Source organism: Sciurus vulgaris (assembly GCF_902686455.1).
Source record: "Sciurus vulgaris genome assembly, chromosome: 18".
NCBI lineage: Eukaryota > Metazoa > Chordata > Mammalia > Rodentia > Sciuridae > Sciurus > Sciurus vulgaris.
The window spans coordinates 30,347,231-30,359,733 of record NC_136479.1 but is presented as its reverse complement, the minus strand read 5'-3'; the positions used below and the strand labels follow the sequence as shown (position 1 = coordinate 30,359,733).

The following is a 12,503-nucleotide window of genomic DNA, read 5'->3' as shown; positions in this document are numbered from 1 at the left end:
CATTTTCAGGGGCATCTCAGTTCAAATACATTTAGAAAATTCATAGGTTATCTTAAAGCCATTTTACCTTTTATGTTATTCTACTCCTTAAGCATTCAACTGTTGATTCAAGGTCAAAAAAGTACTGGAGCTAGTGGTCATCTTATTTATATAAAAGTTTTATATAAAATAGAATTTCTCCTTTATGTTTATGACTTTATGTAAAACCTATTTAGAATAGTGAAGAATAGAGTCAATTTTACATTGCAAAGGACAAAGAAGTTCGGGAAACATACGATCTCCAGTTTAGTCTCCACATGCTGGGCAGCTATTCTTTGAAAACATGTATGTTTGATTTCCGGTGGCACTGTGACCTGCCTGGTATGCAACAATTCAACCACTCAGTTATATGCACCTGAATATCTTTCTAACTGGTCCCCACTCCACATGCATTTCACCTGGTATACACAGTTTAATAATTACTGCTTCATCAACATGTAAAATCTTCATGAAAAGGTCAAAAACAATAGTAATCTGTCCTCTCTATCTTTTCTTGGACTAACAGCTTTTTTCTATAGTTAATCCTACATTTTTTAAAATTTATTTTTATTGTAAACAAATAGGATACATGTTGGTTCTGTTTGTACATGGAGTAACACCATACCATTTGCATATTCATATATTTACATAGAGTAATGATGTTTGATTCATTCCGTTATTTTTTTCCTTCCCCCCCACCCCTCCCACCTCTCTTTTCCCTCTATATAGTCCCTCCTTCCTCCATTCTTGCCCCTCTCCCACCCCCCATTAAGTGTCATCATCTGCTTATCAGTGAAATCATTCCTCTTTTGGATTTTTGAGATTGGCTTATCTGACTTAACATGATATTCTCCAATTTCATCCATTTGCCTGCAAATGCCATAATTTTATTATTCTTTATGACTGAGTAATATTCCATTGTATATATATACCACAGTTTCTTTATCCATTCATCAATTGAAGGGCATCTGGGTTGCTTCCACAGTCTGGCTATTGTGAACTGAGCTGCTATGAACATTGATGTGGCCATATCTCTGTAGTATGCTGATTTTAAGTCCTTAGGGTATAGGCCAAGGAGTGGGATAACTGGGTCAAATGGTAGGTCCATTCCAAGTTTTCTAAGGAATCTCCACACTGCTTTCCAGAGTGGCTGCACTAATTTGCAGTCCCACCAGCAATGTATGAGTGTACCTTTTTCTCCACATCCTCTCCAACACCTATTGTTGCTTGTATTCTTGATAATCACCATTCTAATTGGGGTGAGATGGAATCTTAGGGTAGTTTTTGATTTGCATTTCTCTTATTACTAAAGATGGTGAACATTTTTTCATATGTTTGTTGATTGCTTGTACATCTTCTTCTGTGAAGTGTCTGTTCATTTCCTTAGCCCATTTGTTGATTGGGTTATTTGTTTTCTTGGTGTAGAGTTTTTTGAGTTCTTTATATATTCTGGAAATTAGTGCTCTATCTGAAGTATGAGTAACAAAGATATTCTCCCACTCTGTAGGCTCTCTCTTCACATTGCTGATAGTTTCCTTTGCTGAGAGAAAGCTATTTAGATTGAATCTGTCCCAGTTATTGATTCTTGCTTTTATTTCTTGTGCTATGGGAGTCCTATTAAGGAAGTCTGATCCTAAGCCAACAAGGTGAAGATTTGGACCTACTTTTCTTCTATAAGATGCAGGGTCTCTGGTCTGATTTCAAGGTCCTTGATCCATTGTGAGTTGAGTTTTGTGCAGGGTGAGAGATAGGGGTTTAGTTTCATTCTGTTGCATGTGGATTTCCAGTTTTCCCAGCACCATTTGTTGAAGAGGCTATCTTTTCTCCATTGCATATTTTTGGCACCTTTGTCTAGTATTAGAAAATTGTATTTATTTGGGTTTGTGTCTGTGTCCTCTATTCTGTACCGTTGATCTACCTGTCTATTTTGGTGCCAATACCATGCTGTTTTGTTACTGTTGCTTTGTAGTATAGTTGAAGTATGGTATTGCGATACCCTGTTTCATTCTTCCTGCGAAGGATTGCTTTAGCTATTCTGGGTTTCTTATTCTTCCAGATGAATTTCATGATTGCTTGCTCTATTTCTGTGAGGTATGTCATTGGGATTTTAATTGGAATTGCATTGAATCTGTATAGTGCTTTTGGTAGTATGGCCATTTTGACAATATTAATTCTGCCTATCCAAGAACATGGGAGATCTTTCCATCTTCTAATGTCTTCCTTAATTTCTTTCTTCAATGTTTTGTAGTTTTCATTGTAGAGATCTTTTACCTCTTTGGTTAGATTGATGCCCAAGTATTTTATTTTTTTTGAGGCTATTGCAAATGGAGTTGTTTTCCTCATTTCCCTTTCAGCTGTTTCGTCGCTTGTGTATAAAAATGCTGTAGATTTATGTGTGTTGATTTTATAGCCTGCTATTTTGCTGAATTCATTGATGAGGTCTAGAAGTTTTCTGGAGGAGGTTTTTGGATCCTCTAAATATAGAATCATGTCATTGGCAAATAGTGACAGCTTAAGTTCCTCTTTACCTATTCATATCCATTTAATTATTTTAGTCTGTCTAATTGCTCTGGCTAGAGTTTCGAGGACAATGTTGAATAGAAGTGGTGAAAGAGGACATCCCTGTCTTGTTCCCGTTTTTAAAGGGAATGGTTTCAGTTTTTCTCCATTAAGAATGATGTTGGCCATGGGCTTAGCATAAATAGCCTTTACAATGTTCAGGTATGTTCCTACTATCCCTATTTTTTCTAGTGTTTTGAGCATGAAGGGGTGTTGTATTTTGTCAAACGCTTTTTCTGTGTCAATTGAAATAAGAATTGAAAATTCTTATGTTGAAGTCCAAACCCACTTAGAGGGTAGGGTCTCTGGGGGAAATTGGGGTTAGATAATCTCATCTGGTAAGGGTCCCCAGGTCTCAGGGAATTTATGCCCTTATAAGAAGAGACTCTGGTGGCAGACACCTGTAATTCCAGCTATTCGGTAGGAGTAGCTACAAGGAGGTTCACAAGTTCAATGCTGGCCTAGGCAAGTTAGATCCTGTCTCAAAATAAAAATAAAAAGGGATGGAAATGTAGTCAGTGGTAGAGTACCATGTGAGGATCTGGGTTCAATTCCTAGGATAGGAAGAAAGAGGAAGAAAGAGAAAGAGAGAGAGAGTATAAGAATGAATGAATATGTGTTTCCAGAGTCGGCTCACTCCCTTCCCTGGCCACGTGAAGATTCAGTAACAAGGCAGCTGTCTGCAACCTGAAAGAGGGGCCTTGCCAGGCCCCCACCATGCTGGCATGCCTATCTCAGACTTTTAGCCTCAGTACTATGAGAAAATAAATATCTGTTGTTTGAGTCAGAGTCTATGGCCCTAATGAACCCAAACTAAGTGCTACAGTCATAAATCTCTGAAACTATGAGTCAGTCAATAAAAGCAAATAATTTTGATAATTTTTCATAGCAAAAGGTCACATGCAGACTTAATGTGCCTTCTGCATTTACTGAGCAACATAATAAACTGTTGAATGGAACCAGTTAAATTAGTATAAAAATGTCTTTTAGGTAAAGAGGGACACAAAATGAAGCCTGTTGAGCAATTTGCCACAGGCTGATTAAATCCTCACTTCTTTGGATATGGCGAGCAGCCACCACATGAACACTAGATTGTCTAGACTCAGAGCGCCTTACAAACCAACCCCAGGGTCCCATCCAGCTTAGCAGAGTAGTGAATTTATGGTTTGGGCCTGAAATGTGCCCAAAAGGCTTCAGTGTTCAGAGGCGGGGCTTCTGGAAAGGGACTGGACTGTGAGCGCTCTGATCTCCTCAATGGTGAAGCCACTGATGGATCCATATTTAATGGACTATCAGGAGGTGGTGGAAACTTAAGGGGTGGGACTAGAGTTGGAGGGAGTGAGTCCCTGGTGTTCCCTTGAAACCAGTATCTCTCTCTCTGCCTCCCGGCTGCCCTGATGTGAGCAGCTTTGTTCCACCACGTGTTCCCTGCCATGCGGTTCTGTCTCACCACAGGCCCATAGCAAGAGGGTGAAGCAGTCATGGACTGACACGTTTGAAACCATGAACCAAAACAAACTTTTCCTCCTTTAGCTCTTCCCAGGTATTTTTCACAGCAATGGAAAGCTCAGTAACACAAGAGGTTACAGGCACCAAGTCTTGAGTCTTCCTTGCTCACGAGAGTAAGGTGTTCCTTCAGGGCCCTGTGCTTTTTCCCAAACTGTGAGACAGGAATTAAAATGGAATCTCCCTACTTCATAAGGTTGTAAGGATCAGTCCTTCACATAGTTCCTGACAAACAGGAAGTCCTCAGTGTTAGCCCTTATTATAAATATGACATGGTACAAGTAAAGTGAGAAGACAAGCAAGAACCCACAAAGAAGACATCACAAGTATGAAGTGAGTTCACACTCATGAAACTGAAGCCTGATGCACAGTGGTAGCATTACTTTAAGAAACAAAATCAGTGTTTATTTATCTGCATGTTCCTGAGATTTCAATTTATCTACAAACTCACTGGTATGCTTCTCTGTGCTATACTTGGGCCCCTTGAAGACATGAAGTCCAGTTCTAAAACATTCACTTTTACAAAGCATCCTGGGATATTTCCAAAGCTCGTAAAATCTGCTGATAATTTAAAAACTCAGTAAACTCATCTTCTAAAGGATATAAAAAACTTACTAACCCCAAATATGGAATCATTACTAAATGTACAAAATCATTCCAATTGACAACTTCATTCCATTTTGGAGTTGATTTATGCCTCAAGAGCAGAGAATTAGGAAGCAACTGGAAAATTTTTATGGTAGATAGAGTATACCAGTTGAAAAAAAATCCTATTCCAGCTGTATTTGTGCTAAGCACTAAGAAAATCCAAATCTGTAACTCATGAACAGAGAATAATGATATACATTTTGGGGGGGGGGGCTTTTGTTTTTTTGTTTCAAGACAGATCTCATTATGTTGCCAAGACTGGACTCAAACTCATGGTCTCTAGTGAGCCTCCCAAGCAGCTGGGATTACAGGAATGTGCTACCATGCCCAGCTTGATACATATTTCTTTAAATATGATTTGCAATTGAAGTTGAACTTACTTATTTAAGTTTATAGACCTTAGACCTTGCACAGTATAATTCCTGAAATCAATAAACATTTACTGAATAATTTACTAATTTGTATAGAGGCTCAATATTATAATAAGCAAACAAAAAATGTTAGAAATAAATACCAATCGCAGACCACTAGCAATGAATAAGCCAGCTCTGCAATTAGACCTTCCCATGGGACGCCTTTCCTCCCCTCCACCATGAGCCTTTGTGACTACCGCAGGTTTACTCTTCTCTTTCAAAACCAAAACAATGTGACAACTGAGTCACGTGTTCCAAGAAGCTTTACAGATTCTGCCTAATCTTTTATCTCAAACTCAAAAATAAGAAGTTTCATTGTTTTGGGGTGCTTTCCTAGAAAATCCAATTTAGAAAAGAACAAGGTATTTGCTTCAATGAGGAGAATTCCTTGTTCTTTCATACAGGCACCTTGCCCATAGGGCCGAGACAGGAATAAGGTCCTCTTACTTGAACTCTTCAGCCCACCTGACAGTGAAATCTATGAACACTGCGCATCTGGACTGCTCTCCCACCTCTGCCCTCATGGGTAACAGACCACCCTGTGATAGGGCCTAGCTTCTCAAGAAGATAAAGGGAGATCAACCTTGGGGGCAAGGGACCTGCAGGGTTCCATGGCCAGGGAGTGGTTCCAGCTAGCTCCCCTGGGTCACATGTGTGCTGGGAGCTGCACACAGCAATAAAGGCCTTTCTGCCTGGGAGCCAGTTCAACAGGCTGCTTCTGCTTCACCCTGCTCAGGAGCAGCCAGCCCCACCCCCCTGCTTTTGTTTTTTATAAAATGTAATATTAATTCCATCTTTTTATGAGGTGATACTGTAGCAGGTGATACAATCACCTTTGTCCCAAGAGAGATAGCCATTAAAGCTCAACAATCAATTGTTCACATGCCAGAACACTGGAAGCATTCTCTTACCTTTTTGGGGTCCATGTTGAATTTCTTTCTTCCCATGGCTATTTGCTTGTTCCTCTGAGAAGTTTTGCTATTCATTTGAGATAATTAAAAAACCATTAACAGGTGCATTTGGAGAACACAGCATTGCACACAACACAGCCCCGTCACAGCCCCTCAGTGCATTTTCCCTCTCATGACGACGTGTGACAACAAAGTGAAAAGCACGGACACACTTGGAGGAGCCCTCCACACTCTGAGGTAGAAGCCAGTGTGCAGATACTCTGGCTCTTTTTAACATGTGATAACTTTCTTCAGAAAAACTAATGATGAAAAACAGCAACTTTTTTTTTTTTTTTTTAATAAAAAAGCAGTTTCTTATGATACAAAAAAGTTTATTTCTGGGTAGTTACTTCTGAGTGCTGTGCTTACTCCCAAACTTACACAGATAGACAAGGACTCAGAGGAAGTAAACTGCAGAGCAACCCCTGACTCCCTTCCTGGAGAGGGAAGGAGCCAAGGGCAGGAAGCTGGACGAACAGCTCCAAAGGCCCCCTCAACCAAGGCCTATCCTCTCACCCCTGCAGCAGACGCCAGGTGACAAGTTCAGCTAGAGGGTGGAGGTGCAGAGAAAGAGATGAGTACCTTGAAAGCACAGCCGTAAACTGCTTACCTCTCCTCCACAGAGGTTAAGTTGTCAATCTCCGTCATCACTTCTGCAATTTCATATTTTAGCCTCTGCCAAAAAAGAAGGATTTGGGGGTTGCAGGGTATCTTAGCGTTCTTCCACCTAGACTCACGGAAGTTTCAACCTTGTAGGTATAACCTTCCCAGAGGGCTCCTCTGAGCATCACAGGTACACAGGTACCAACACCCAATACCACAGACTAGTCAGCACTGCTTAGGAGAAAAGAAAATGATTTGTCTACCCAAGGTTGGATGACAGAGGTTAACTAGGCAGATTCTGGAGTATTTGTGTGTAAAATCAAGGAATATGGAAGAATATCAGAGGTGTAAAAAGGAAGACTATCCAGCAAAGGGAAGGCAGCAGGTCCCTAGTCCACTGAAGTGTGGCCACTCAACATGACCTAGCATGGGCTGCCTACCTTCTCCATGCTGCCTACATTCCCTGGAGGCCAGGGGGAAGTTGGAATTCAGACACTTTTAGGTTGGCATTGAGGTAGTTTGTCAGTCGCTTATCTGTGACAGAGTAATTCTTGTCACTCTGTCAGAGATAAAGCACCAGGGATAGGGCCCAGAGGGTAAAGCCACATCTGGATCCCTGGGCCTCAGAGACTGGAAACATCAGAGGGAACAGACTCCCCTTTCCCTCAATGTGTCCCCTACTGACTCCCCTAGTGGCTGAGAGGCCCTGGACAGTATCTTAGCTTCTCTGGGCCTCAGTAGTCTCACTGATGGACTGAAGTAGAGTTAAATTAAGATTTTATATTAATTAGAAGTATAATTATTTGTATCCAAATAATATAAATTTTTATTCCTCAACTAAAGGACTTACTCTGGGTTACAGGATTTTTCCAAGAATGAAGGACAACCTTAGAATAAAAATGTCCATGAATTACCTTTCAAATACAAAGAAATTTTTATTCAGAACCCTATTATTTGTGTGCCAAGAAAGTCAGACTTAAGAGTGAGTTCCTAGAAAGGAATTGTTGTTTGGGACGAGGCCTGGCCCTGCAGCAAATGGTCTATGAGCCGTATTTATTCTGGCAATGACAATGACTAGGAAGTGTCTCAAGAAGAGCCAATGACTGACTTTCCCAAGCAAGTCCCACAAGGAAGGAGCCCAATGACCTTGTGAATAGTTTTTTTAGAAATCACAGACACCCCAGCTCTGAAATGATGGCTTTGTTCAATTACCCCTCCTAAGGGACATCATTTTCCCTGTCCCAAGTAAAGTACACAAGTGTGAGAAGGACAATGTTTATTCATCTGTATGTCAGTCATCTGTTTCTCCTACCACCTAGTAGGTATTTGGTACACCGCTTTCCAATATATGCTTGACCATTTGATCAAAGGATATCTGAGTGCCAAAAATGTACTAGGCAATATTGTAAGTCCTCAAGATACTGTACGTGAACAAGTCTTATAATAAGATTTTGGAGGGCAATGCCTGGCAGACCTGCTGTTTAAACCTGTCACTGCGACTCTGGAGCCACAAGCTGACTGCTATAGACTTCAGGTTCACTGTCTTTGTTCCTATCCCAGAGTCTGCACTGTCTGACCTAGACAGTTGTTGCTTTACCAGTTTGGACAACTCTTTTACTTTGTCTTTCGGTGTAGTTCTTATATACATATACGAAATGCTGATTTTCTACATTTTCCTGATGTAACTCTATTCACTATCTCACCCACAAGCAAAAACTCAAGAGGTTTTTGTTTTTGTTTTGCTTTTTACCTCAATGTCATCAATAAGTTCCTTTTTTCTTCGACGAATGTCCAAAAGTTCTTCTCTCTCTTCTAATGAGAGGTCTTCAGGCACTGAAAGGAAGAAAAAAAATCAAACAGTTCAACAATACTTATCAATAAGTCTAAAGATGGAAGACTGGCTGGGAGACTGCTTGAAAAACTACTGATCCTTTCTTCTTCTTCCCTTCACTTAAGACCAATTTGGTTTTAAATGAGTAAAACCAAAAGGCTAGCGGACACCAAACACATTTGAGGGCACAGGTATCTCACCAAACTGGGGGTGAGATAAATGCTGGCGCCTCCCAGTCTTCCCTACAGGCCCTACAACATGGGATCAAGTAGAGAAGCATAGGGTACTTCAAATTTGTAATTTCCTGCCTCTTCTATCAGACCCAAGTTTCATTAAATTCCATATTAGCAATTTTCTTAAGCAATTTTCTATGCTAGGCAATTAATGAAGAAGGAAGTATCATTTACTGAGCCAGCCTGGACTACATGCTTTAACAGGTTATCTCAATTAAATCTCCAAAATAACTTTGAGAGTATTCATTATTATCTGCATTTATAAGTGAGGAAACGAAGGCCAAGAGAGACCTTAATGATTTTCCCTGGAGAGAGGCTATTAAAGAAATAATGGAGGAAATGTCCTAATTTGATGGACATAAATGTACACATCCAAGATGTTCAACAAACCCCAGGTAGGATAAACTTAGATCCACAAAGTCATGCAAAATGCTTTGGGTGGGTCTAGTAGCTCAATAATATCATCAGGAACCTGGTCTTTGCATTTGGCTTCCAAAAGGTGATTTCGTTCATGCCAGAGCAATCAAGGAAGTACTTCCTTTTTCATGGGTCTCTCGAGCTTCCTTCCAGAAAGACCTACAAAGTCTTTCCTCAAATTTTCCTAAATTAACCTGGCTCAGACTAGGGTTTATATTAATCACAAGAGTACAATGTGTGGTTACATTTAGCATTTAAGGGGAAGACACAGAGACCCAGATCAAGAGATAAGATGAGGAAGAAGACAAAATGATGCTTCCAAAACCAAGGGAGTAAAGGCTTTTAAGATGAAGAAAATCAATGTCAAATGCCCACACCGATCAAGAACATAAAGAAGCAATTATGCCAACAGGCAATTCTTGAACCTTCAAAGCTATTACTTTTACTACTCTTTCCCTGGTGCTGGGAATTGAGCTAAGGGGCACTTTACTACTGAGCTATATCCCCAGCCCTTTCTGTTTTGTGATTTTTGAGTCAGGGTCTCCCTAAATGGCTGAGACCAGTCTTGAATTTGATATTGTCCTGACTCAGTTCCTGAGTCACTGAGATTGTAGCCAAGAGTCATTGTGTCCAGAAGCATCTAGTCTAACAAAATAGAACAGTATTTCTAAAAGTAGTCAGCTGACTGACACCATCCTGTTACTTGAGAGTAAATGCACCTGAAGTTTTAAGTCAAGCCTGTCAACAATGCTGGCTGAGCACCCAAAGGCAGCCTCTGTAGAAAAAAAAAAACTCTTTGCTGCTGAGTTCTCCAATGCAGATATATGAAACAAGAATCCAAGAGGATAGAGCTAGGGGGCTGGGGATACAGCTCAGTTGATAGAGCACTTGCCTTGCAAGCACAAGACCCTGGGTTCAATCCCCACCACTGGGGGGGGGGGGGGAGTACAGCTGTACTTCAACCATCTACAGACACTTATGTTTCTTTTAAGAAAGTTTATTTACTGGGCTGGAGTTGTAGCTCAGTGGTAGAGCACCTGCCTAGCACATGTGAGGCACTGGGTTCGATCCAAAGCACCACATAAAAAGAAATAAAACAGAGGTATTATGTCCATCTACAATTAAAGAAAGAAAAAAAGAAAGAAAGTCTACTTACAGTATCTCCCCTCTTGCCCTGAGGATGTGCACTGTGGGCTAATAACAGAGTGGAAGCTTTGAAGATAAATCTAAACACCAGAACGATTTAACTCTAAAGATCATAAAGCTCCTTCAATCAGAAGTTTTCCAGGATTTCCTAAATTTTTCTCCTCCAGTGATGCCTATCTTTTCCTACCCCTTTAAGGTGCTAAGGAGGAACAATGCAGTGTTACCATTTATGTTAACGGTATTTCCAACCTTTTTAAAAGACATTTTGTATGGTAGGATAATGTGGTTGTGGATATCTAGGAAAACATCTTTATTTTCTAGAGACTCAAACTGTAGTGGTTAGGATTATAATGCTATTATACCTGTACTTTGAAATACTTCAGCAAAAAAAGAACTGAGCAAAATAACAACTGTTGAATCTATTTGACAGATGTATAGATTATTTGTTACCATTTTATATTCTAAAAGTTTGAAATTTTTATAGTAATAAGTAAGAGAAAATGTTTTGGTATTAAATAGCCAGTATCTTTTAGGATATTCATCAAAACATTAATAGAAAGTAATGGAATACTTGGCACATTAAAAAAGCTCAATCAGGATTGGAGGTGTAGCTCAGTGGCAGAGTGTACTCAGCAAAACAGGAAGGCAAAGATGGAGAAAGAAAAGAAGGGAAGAGAAAGGGAGGGAGGGAGAAAGAAAAAAGACTTCAATAAAAGGAACTGAAGTATGTGAAGAAATATTTCCAGAACAATCTGCACAGCTTCAGTCATTTAAATATATTTTCATCCTATTATTTCTCTGGACACCCAGAATGCATAGTGAATACCAACACTGAGCTGCTATACCAGCTGTTTAGTGAAGTTCTATCAGCATCTATCTGCATCCAAAATAACTTTGCAGTCACAAATCTGCTGACGTGCAGGCAATTTCACACATGCAAGTGCCATACTAAAAATGGGATGTTAAGCAATGTTCAAGAAGGGGTCCTTGATTATCCAGACCTTTCCCAGCAACACACCAGTTTGCCCAATGAAGGCAATATAAGGCTTAGATATTGATAATGATCTAAGGCTTACTGATAATGTCTGTCTATACTTGGTTACTTGGACTCTATTGGGTAAGATGAAACAAAGTTGTCGTGGAGGATTTTTCTCTTTCTCCCAAAAAATCTAGCAATTTATTCTTCTTTTTTTTTTTTTTTTTTTTTTTTTTTTTTTTTGTTGTTGTTGTTGTTGTTGTTGTTTTTTGCTTTTTGGTACTGGGTATTGATTGAACTCAGGGGCATTTGACCACTAAGCCACATCCCTAGCCCTATTTTGTATTTTATTTAGCGACAGGGTCTCACTGAGTTGCTTAGCACCTCACTGTTGCTGAGCTTAGCTTTGAACTCGTGATTCTCCTGCCTCAGCCTCCTGAGCCTCTGGGATTACAGGTGTGCACCACAGTACCCAGAGCAATTTATTCTTTAAATTGAAAATGTAATATATGGATGTGGTTATACACAAACACACAAAAAGGCATATGATGAAAATATTCCTTTCAACCTCAATAAAGCTGCCTTTTAAATTTTTTTGTTCTAATTAGTTGTACATGACAATAGAATGCATTTATACATTTTGATAGCTCATAAATAAATGAAGTGTAATCTCTCATTTTTCTGATTATACAAATTGTAGGATCACAATGGTCATGCAGTCATACGTGTACATGAGGTAATAATGTCTGTTTCATTCTACTATCATTCCCTCCCCCATACTCCTTCCCCTTCCTTCACTCCCTCTACCTAATATAATGTAACTCTATTCTTCCCTATCCTGTCCCCTTACTGTGAATTAGCATCTGTGTATCAGAGAAAACATTCGGCCTCTGTTTTTTTGAGTTTGGCTTATTTCACTTAGCATGATATTCTTTAATTCCATCTATTTATCAGCAAATGCCAGAATTTCATTCTTCTTTAAAGCTGAGTAATATTCCATCATGTGTGCATACATACCACATTTTCTTTATCCTGTTGAAGGGCATCTAGGTTGATTCCATAGTTCAGCTATTTTGAATTGAGCTGCTATAAACATTGATGTGGCTGTGTCACTGTAGTATGTTGATTTTAAGTCCTTTGGCTATAAACCGAGGAGTGGGATAAGTGGGTCAAATGGTGGTTCCATTCCAAGTTTTCTGAGGA

At 39.7% G+C, this 12,503-nt stretch overlaps 1 protein-coding gene across 1 annotated transcript in view; it reads right to left on the bottom strand.

The window, feature by feature from the left end:
• CYTH3 (cytohesin 3) overlaps positions 1-12,503 on the bottom strand; it is a 103,554-nt gene that overhangs the window by 19,834 nt on the left and 71,217 nt on the right. Inside the window, exons 2-4 of the mRNA XM_079120449.1 lie at positions 8,448-8,530; positions 6,705-6,769; positions 6,056-6,122 (exon numbers count right to left, since the gene is read on the bottom strand). Coding sequence (XP_078976575.1) covers positions 6,056-6,122; positions 6,705-6,769; positions 8,448-8,530 — 215 coding nt within the window. The remainder of the gene's footprint in view (positions 1-6,055; positions 6,123-6,704; positions 6,770-8,447; positions 8,531-12,503) is intronic.